This window comes from Eurosta solidaginis, chromosome 4 (assembly GCF_040869045.1).
Source record: "Eurosta solidaginis isolate ZX-2024a chromosome 4, ASM4086904v1, whole genome shotgun sequence".
Taxonomy (NCBI): Eukaryota; Metazoa; Arthropoda; class Insecta; order Diptera; family Tephritidae; genus Eurosta; species Eurosta solidaginis.
The window spans coordinates 176,445,601-176,455,184 of record NC_090322.1 but is presented as its reverse complement, the minus strand read 5'-3'; the positions used below and the strand labels follow the sequence as shown (position 1 = coordinate 176,455,184).

The following is a 9,584-nucleotide window of genomic DNA, read 5'->3' as shown; positions in this document are numbered from 1 at the left end:
CACAACAAACAATTACTTGTACTCAATGCCGACAAGGGCAACGCTACAGTGGTGATAGACAAAAACGAATACGATACAAAGATTCAGACACTGGTGAACGACATCTCTACCTACAGAGTTTTAAAACGCGATCCGACGAACAAGCTACAAGACAAAAACAATGAGATTGTTCAAAGGATGTTCAACAGCGGTGCCATAGATATCCAAGAAAAGAACAAGCTACTGTGTAAAAATGCTATTACTCCCAGAATCTATGGATTACCAAAAATTCATAAAGAAGGTATACCACTCCGACCTATTTGTTCATCTATCGACTCCCCGTCATACAACCTCTGTAAATATGTCGTGAGAATACTCAAAAATATCACTTGTTCTTCTAAATATAATGTCGATGACTCAACAGAATTTAAAAGTAAGGTCAATGGCACATATATTTATGATGATGAAAGCCTTGTTTCCTTGGACGTAGTCTCCTTGTTCCCAAGCATTCCGGTTGATTTAGCCATTGAAATCATATCCGCAAAGTGGGAAAACATAAAAGAATATACATCATTAACAAGGGAACTATTTATCACAATGGTGAAATTTTGCATAAAAGAGAATCGATATTTTAAATACAATGAAAAAATATACGAACAACGTACAGGAATGCCCATGGGCTCACCAGCCTCCCCAGTCATAGCTGACATTGTCATGGAGGAGCTGCTAACAAGATTCGAAAATGAAACTACTAGCAAACCACGCCTACTTACAAAGTATGTAGATGACTTATTTGCCATTGTAAAAACTGAACAAATTGGAAACATTCTCACTGAACTCAACAGCTACAGCAGAAACATTAAGTTTACAATAGAGGTTGAGAACGATGGTCAACTACCGTACTTGGACACGTTAATCAATAGGAGAAACAACAAATTATATATTGACTGGTACAGAAAACCCACAGCTTCGGGAAGACTAATTAACTATTATTCAAAACACGAAAAAAGTACAATAATAAATACCGCCAAAAGCTTCATAAGACGGGTACTTACAATAAGCGACAGAATGTACCACAAGAAGAATATCACGATCATCAAAAAAACTCTAGAGGATAATGAGTTTCCAAGTAGCTTGGTTAATAAACTGGTCCGAAATTTCTATACCAGAGCACGTAATGAACGTAAACCTGAAGAAGCAAATAACAAAATATACAAAGCGATAACCTATGTCCCAAGAATAGCAGAGAGGATCAAGAGATCGGATTTATATGACAAAGAAAAGGTCAAAATAGCGTTCACATACAACAATACATTGAAACAAATTTACAGTAATACAAAGGACAGAATTCCAAAGGATGAGAAATCCAACCTAATATACAGAATCCCATGCAACGGTGACGGGTCTCACTTATGCGAGAAGGTATATGTGGGGACAACAAAATTAAAATTAAAGACAAGGATTTCCGGCCATAAGTCCAATATTAAACTTAGAAACAACGCTTCGGAAAATAAAACGGCCTTAACGGCCCACTGTAAGGATACGGGCCACTATCCCGATTTCCAGAATGTTACTATATTGGACATAGAGAAACAATATAATAAGCGCTTCACCATGGAAATGCTCCACATTATGAACACGCCTAATGATAAGAGAATTGATTTTAAAAGTGACACAGACCAATGCGCATATGCATATCGCAATTTATTGCTTAAACAACAACACAAAATGCAAGTCTCACGGCGCACATGAAAGAAAGCAGCGTACAGAAATTATTCCGCTAGCAGCATACTTGGGATCAACAAATCATAATGTTGGATGACGACATATTCGTTGATCTATTGTTTGTATCCCTATATATTTGTTTGTGCATATTTTAGTTTACACTTACTGTACTTTAAAATTGTATACATTTTTGATGTTTATTTTACTTTTGTTTTCCGAACATATGATCAGTCGATAAAGAATAACCACAAGTGTAAGTTGTGTTTCGTTTATATGTATACCTAGTTGCATAACGTAAATTTTAATGACCATGTATCTGAAATGAATGCCCCCTTTTTATACATTTGTGTTTACTTACAGTCCTGAAGATGGCTTCAGACTGAAGCCGAAATATTGACAAATTAAAAAACCAATGAAATTTTAAACATTGTGTTTTATTTAACCACGGCCTTTAAGCTCATTATTATTAACATAACGTAAACGCATAAGGCTATAAAAATTACCAAAAATAATTTTATTGACTTTAAAAAACAATTCATTTTTATTTTTTATTGCAATAGCATAAATCGAAACTCAAAAAATATAAAAAAAATGTAAAAAGTTAAAAATACCCAGAAAGGCGAAAAAAAAAAATTAGGGGGTAATATGGACCAGGTAGTTCATATTAGCCGCAGTGTTTACTGTGTACACATGTCGCATATAAATAGATCTTGTTCACAACCAGCACATTCTTCATGGCTCCAATTGTTGCAAGAGACGCATTGAACCCATATCTCACCAGATCGATCTTCCGAATAAAAAGTAGAGCAATATAGGCATTTCGCATCCTCTTTCTCAGCGGCGTTTGCAAATTCTAAAAATTCGTCAGATTCGTCCCGAACGCTATAACTATCATCCAAATCCGAAGAGGATGATGAATTTGTCTTCTTCCTTTTTCCTGAAAAGATATAAGAAGAAGACGATATTATAAATACTAAATCAAAACCTTTACTTTAATAACTTTACCTGGGCATTTTTCTCTCGCGGAGTTCATTGTTTTCATAACTGATTTGGAAGTGCTGGATTCTTGAATGAAAATAGAGAACGAATGTTTTACAAATTTAATCAAAATTTTTGCTTAAGCAGTCTTACCTGCGAACTTTTCTTTTGCAAAATTAAAATTTTTAATATTTTTCTTGGAGGTGCTGGGCTTATTAGAATGACTATCTTGACGTTTTTTGGTTTCTCTTAGAGGTTTGCTTTCAGCTGCTTTTTCCAACGAAATTTGTAGTGATTTCTTATACGGAGAAGACGTTAATAACGTCGACTTTCCTGCTGGTCTGCCACGATTAGAACGCTTCGTTTTTTTTATAGGAACCGGAGATATTTCCATCGGTGTTATTACCCGAGACGCGGTTTCTGATTCTACTGTGCTTTCGTTATTCAGTATTTCTTCGGGTGCTTCGCAAGCGCTTTCACAAATTCGAGGAGGAGAATGTGGTTCTTCCTCATCGGCAGCTAAAAACTCATCATCACGAAATATATGCCTGTTCAGGGGAAATATACCGGTGGTGCGAAATCCATTGATTGCGATTTCCCCACTCTGAACTCGCATATACGCCTTTCCATATAGGTCTGCCATATCGAAGTGCGTCAAAGCTCTGCAATTCGAACGCATCCAAACACGTATTTCTTCCGAAAGATATCTTTTAAGAGGCCCCATGAAAGTTTTATCTAGAGGCTGTATTTTGTGGCTTGAGTGAGGAGGGATGGATACGATAGATACGTGGTTTTCTCTAGCCAAATCAAGAATCTCAATATTTCTTGTATGACTTGAATGACCATCTAAGACGAGCAATATTGGTGAAGCAGCTGATGGTTTGACATGTGTTATGAAGTGCTTAAACCATATTGTAAAAATATATGTTTGCACCCAGCCGGACGGATGACATTCGTATATTGATCCTGGCGGCGCTCCTTTTAATAACAAGTCTGAGCGCTTCTTGCGTGGAAATATAAATAGTGGGGGAACAAATATTCCACTTGCACTCATACAAACAATAGTTGTGATCGTAGATCCCCTCTCTGCAGATGTTAGGCTTCCAATCTGCCTTTTACCCTTCCTTGACAATACTTGGGGTAATTTTGACGGGACGACGCTTATACCTGTTTCATCAACGTTAAAAACATTGTTGGCTGAATAAATAAAATTATCCATTTCCTTTTCAAGAATATCAAAAAAGGTATTCACATTATCTTTTGTAAAGCCTCGTGCTCTTGCCAAAGAAGTTCCCGTTGGAGAGCGGAACGCTAAATTTGGGTTCCTCTTTAAAAAACCGCGCAGCCAATCTTTACCCGCAAGCTGATTTTCTTTTGAAAATGTGTGCATAATATTATTTTTTTCAGCCAGTTGATAGGCTAAGTACTTAACATCCATTCTGCTTAGTCCAAATAATTTCGATTCCATCGTCAGAACGTAATCCACCAGCATCTTTTCAAAATGTTCTGGAAAAACTGGCTTACGCCCTAGTTTTGTATTTACGACTTCTTCGATTTCGGAATCTTCCTTTAACACTAGCCTTATTAAAGTTGACTTAGGAACATTGTGCAATTTAGCTGCTTTTAAATAACCACAGGTATTAGATCGTACCGCTGTAATCGCTTTTTTCATGTCCTCGGTGTTCCAGTTTTTACGCTTTCCAGGAGCCATATCCTACATTAATAAAATCTTAATGAACTCAAGGATAATAGAGCGAAAAGAGCAAGAATTTTTTCTGCGGGTTATATGGACCACTAGTCCATATTAGCCCCTATAGTGGTAGTCCATATTACCCACAACACGTGCTGTCGAAATAACTGGGTTTAATTCGAACGCTAACGATGTTTAATAAACTATAGCCATTTAAAGTTAGCAAAACATATTTATTAAACGCATGTTATTCGTCCATTTGTTCGTTGCACAATAAATTTTAAATAAAAACGCAAATTCCACTTACTGACATATAATTATCAGCAAACACTATTTCACAAAAAATACTTTTACTCGAATACCCGCACTTGCTGAACGACAAATTCAAACTGAGGAAACTAGCGCGAATAGACAAAGAAATTAAACGAAAATAACGGAGGATGTGACGTCGGAATTTCAAGATAACTGGGTGGACCATATTACCCGCGTGGTCCATATTACCCCCCTTTACTCTACATAAAGTTCATTTAAAAATATACATCTTAATATATAAAAAACACGTGTCACAGGTTTGAGGCCAATGGACTCCTAAACTACTGAACCGATTTTGAATTTGTTTTGCACCCCTTGTGTAGTTTGGTCTAACTTGAAATATAGGATAGGTTATACCTCAGTTTATAGTCGCAATATTATTTTTCTGAGGCGCGAGAGGTACTATGACATTTTTTTTTAATACAGGAGAGTATTTAGTTGTTCCATGTGCAAATTTTAAGCCGAATTTCAAAAGCAACGAAAATCTGCATTTCGTTTTAATATTATAGTGAAGTGTGAAAAATAAAAATCTATATATATAAAAAGAAAGGCTAAAATGTGTGTTAGTTGGTCGCCGGTGTTTTAAGAGATGCGTCGGTCGATTTTGTTCAAACTTTCACACAAGTTGCGTAAACCTCACGCGGTGGTTACTACAGATACAGGGTCTCGAGATATAGGCCAAAACGTGGGCCAGTGAATGCCTAGACAGTGTTTATACAATATGGATATCAAATGAAAGCTGTTGATGAGTGCTTTGGTACAGAGTAATATATTATCCAGAGACGGACTGGGACTTGGATTAGGACTAGGACTGGGACTGAGACTCGGAGTGGGACTGGAATAAAATACATACCACCCTCTGGGACAGGCAATAAGGGATGCAGAAGAATGAGAAGGAATTGAGAGAAGAGAAAAGAGAGAAGAAGGAGATTGAGAAAGAGATAGAATGAGACGAAGATGGAGATAGATGAAGCGAAAAAGACGGAGGGAGGAGTGAATAAAAGGATTAGGAAAAAGTGAAGAGGGGGCGGAGGGCAGAGTCAAGACGAAAAAAACTTATTAAAATGTATGCAGATAGGCCAAATTTAGGGCAGGACAACGGCTGCCGGGTCTTCTAGTCTATATATATAAAATTCAAATTATGTATGTATGTACATATGTAAGTTATCACACCCATATTCCCAATACCCCCAATGGCGCACCCTTTACTCACGTTGCCGTGCATGTGAGTTTGTGGGCCAATATAGAACTTTCGCTGACGTAGTCCACGCGCAAGCGAATGGTAACACAACACGATCAACAACCCGTGAGAAATGCAGCATAGGCAATATTGACGTGCACGCACAACTCATCGATTGCGAAACATTTGATGGTGGTGGGATCTGCAACGTTAACATAAGTAGCGTAGAGTTAAAGGTTTCATAGGAAGAAGTAATTATGTTTAGAGTTAGTTATGATAGTGAGTGCCACCAGTGCACAATAAATTTGTCTTGCGAATTTCAATTGAATTCTTGTGTTTGATTTAACCATTGGCGAACTGCTGGTTCGTCACAACTTTAATTTTTTAAAGGTTCCTATCCTGGGAACAGTAAGTGGCGCCCGAGCAATCGGGCGAAGTGCTTGTTCTAAGTGAAAGAGGAAGTGAACTAAAACCCAGATAAAGAAAAAACTGGGTAAAAAACAATAAATAACTCTTCAACACGTTGAAAAAGTTCTAAGTGAAAAAGAGTGAACTAGCAAAGGGAAAATACAGATAAATACATTTTTTCCTTACGAAAATCTCAATAAGTTTCAACCAGAAAGTTCCAATGAGATATTGGATCTTGTGAGTATAAACTAATCCCTGCTGTATATTTCTTTTCTTATTTTTTCACAGAGATAAAACCATGGACGCAGACGAGGTGAAGATCGCTTACGGAACAGAATGGCGCCATTAACGCCATACTAGCCCAACTCAAAAAAATTGACCAACGACTCAAAGGTGTAGAATCAAAGAACAGCGATGAATCCTTGTCTGGATTGAGTGATAATTTGGAAAGGCTAGAGGCCCAAGTGCGGGAAGTGCGAAGGCAGTCTTCGAACACCAGGGAAGAACTAATAGTAGAGCCATTAGTGAGTCCTCGGACAGAGAGTGAACTGGCGGAGGTCGCTATGTTACCCGACTGTATAAAAGAATTACAGGTATTCGATGGATCACGGGAGCACTACGGCTCCTGGGTCCATAGCGTCGAACAAGTTATACGTGATTATGAAATAGTGCGGAATAAGCCAATATACACTGCTATCTTAAGGCACATTAGAGGGAAGATTAGGGGCGCGGCAGATTCTGCGCTGCTGGCGCACAATATCCTAGATTCGGACTGGAGGAGGATAAAGGAAATCCTCTCTGTGCATTACGCAGACATTAGGGACATAGAAACGTTAGAGCAACAACTGACACTAATGTCGCAAGGACGGCAAAAGATGTCCGATTTTTATGCTCAAGTGCAGAAACAGCTTTCTTTAATGATAAATACAATAAAGGTAGACAAATACGTACACGGAGAAACCATAGAGGCATTGGCCGAGGCTCACCGCCGAAGGGCGTTAGACGTCTTCATAAGAGGGCTAAACGGAGATCTTCCTGCCCTGCTTCTTGTCCAAACCCTGAAAACCCTACCTGTGGCATTCTCTGCATGCCTCAAAATTTTGAATGTGGATCGCAGGAATGCAATCTACCGCCCACCCGTCCACAGGGATAATAGAAATGACAATTATCAACCTTCAGCTCCAAAATTTTTTTCCCGCAATGGAAGAAATTATCCTAATTTAGACAGCCGCAGCTGGAGAGATAACAACCAAACAGGGCAACGGCCCTCTTACCCAAGCTCAGGTCAAACGAAATTGAGCAGTCAGTCCACCCCAAGTTGGAGAAACAACACGGTAGTAAGAATGGATGCCGAACCATCTTCACAGAGCCGACAAAGAGGCAACAGCACATTCTCTAGATACGACAATACAAAAAGGGGGGCAAGTTCTACAAGCCACCAAAGATATGCAAACAAAACCCCGAGTAAGCAACAGAAATTATTCCATCTGATTCCAGTAGACGAAGAAGAGAGCCCGAGCACCTCAACAAACAACAACAGCGAACAAACAACAGGCGATCAGGTAAATTTTACCATGGGAGCGTCGTGTCCGGCGTACCGTATTTAGAATACGCTACACAAGATTTGGGTATTCTAGAATTTTTAGTGGATACGGGGGCGAATAAAAATTATATAAGTGAAAGCATAGCACAAAATACTTCACCGGTAGAAAAGCCGTTTCATGTAATCTCCGCGGGTGGAACTATAAAGGTGGACAGGAAAATATGTGGACACTTCTTTAAATTTGTAGGCAAAGACCTACTCACCACCTTTTTTGTTCTCCCAGGCCTCAAATCGTTCGACGGAATAATAGGCGACGATACGTTGTCAGAAATCAAGGCAGTCTTAGACCGGGAACTGAATGTTCTCATTTTAAAACCAGACATTCTGCTGCCTCTTAAACGAAAAAAAGCGCAGCAGGTGAATAGTATCAGTACAAATATCCCCCTTGATAATAATATTACCCACTTTACAAGAAATAAGCTATACGAGATACTAGAAAAATATGAAATTTTGTTCGGACCGGTCGACCGAAGCATGGAAATCCACACCAATGTCCAGGCAGAGATTAAAACTGTAAGCGAGAACCCCATCTATACAAAAAGCGGAAAGGAGGTGGAAAAGCAAATCCGGGACTTACTATCAGAAGGCATCATTCGTCCTTCCAAGAGTTCCTACAATTCACCCATATGGATCGTACCAAAGAAATCTCAATCCGATGGAGAAAAAAAATATCGAATGGTCATTGACTTTAAGCGGCTAAACGCCGTAACAATCCCCGATACGTACCCTATCCCTGATATCAATGGCACTATCGGGAGTCTTGGTAATACGAAATTTTTCACGACACTCGACCTTACTTCGGGATTCCACCAAATACCAATGAAGGAGAGCGACATCGCAAAAACCGCATTTTCCACAATGAATGGAAAATATGAATTTTTGCGGCTTCCTTTCGGTCTGAAAAATGCACCCTCTATCTTCCAGCGCATGATAGACGACGTGCTAAAAGAATACATAGGTCGTATTTGTTTCGTATATATCGACGGCATCATAATTTTCAGCAGAGACGAAGCTACACATTTAAGGGACATCGACACTATCCTTGCCAGAAACCCATAGAGTTTATCCACTACGGAAGAAGCATACGCAACAAACGAAAAAGAAATGCTTGCTATCGTATGGGCTTTGGACAACCTCCGGAACTACCTCTATGGTGCTAAAAAGATACGTATATTTACTGACCACCAACCGTTAACTTTCTCTCTAAGCAATCGTAATTACAATGCCAAGCTAAAACGTTGGAAGGCTAGGATTGAGGAATACAATTACGAGATAATCTACAAACCAGGGAAATCTAACGTCGTGGCTGACGCTCTGTCTCGACTCAAAACTCACGCAAACCCACTCACAACATCAACATCCGAAGCCGCCAGTCGGAACGCAACCACAGGATCAACAGCGAACTCTGAAAGCGAGGACGATGATACGATCCACAGTGCAGAACAGGACAATTCTGACCTCATACCGTTCGTTGAAGTGCTCCTTAACGTATTTAGGAACCAGCTTGTATTTAGGGGCAGACTAGAAATATTTGAAGAACCTCATCCAGGTTACTCGAGACACTACCTAAAGATAGAAGGTATCACTGAAGAGGAGCTTATTAGGGTACTCAAAGAGAAGCTTAGGCCGAATGTTGTCAACGGCATTAAAATGCCAGAAGGTAATCTAGGGCTGCTCCAAAAAGTATACCTAGAGAATTTTATGCAATA

At 39.1% G+C, this 9,584-nt stretch overlaps 1 protein-coding gene across 1 annotated transcript; it reads right to left on the bottom strand.

The window, feature by feature from the left end:
* Window positions 1–1,622: 1,622 nt before the first annotated feature.
* Window positions 1,623–6,440, bottom strand: LOC137250695 (uncharacterized). The gene is made up of 4 exons (XM_067783923.1): window positions 4,680–6,440; window positions 2,836–4,396; window positions 2,710–2,769; window positions 1,623–2,641 (listed from the first exon to the last, which is right to left on the bottom strand). The coding sequence occupies exons 1-4, from the start codon at window positions 4,866–4,868 to the stop codon at window positions 2,382–2,384; spliced, it is 2,070 nt and encodes a 689-aa protein (XP_067640024.1). The 5' UTR covers window positions 4,869–6,440; the 3' UTR covers window positions 1,623–2,381.
* Window positions 6,441–9,584: the final 3,144 nt, after the last annotated feature.

What these genes read in the sequence shown, in the direction of transcription:
- LOC137250695 (XM_067783923.1), bottom strand. Translation starts at nt 4,868, where the DNA reads ATGGACCACGCGGGTAATATGGTCCACCCAGTTATCTTGAAATTCCGA. An exon ending in TGCAAAAGAAAAGTTCGCAG is followed by an intron (nt 2,770 to 2,835) that starts GTAAGACTGCTT and finishes TTTTCATTCAAG; the next exon opens with AATCCAGCACTTCCAAATCA. An exon ending in CGCGAGAGAAAAATGCCCAG is followed by an intron (nt 2,642 to 2,709) that starts GTAAAGTTATTA and finishes ATATCTTTTCAG; the next exon opens with GAAAAAGGAAGAAGACAAAT.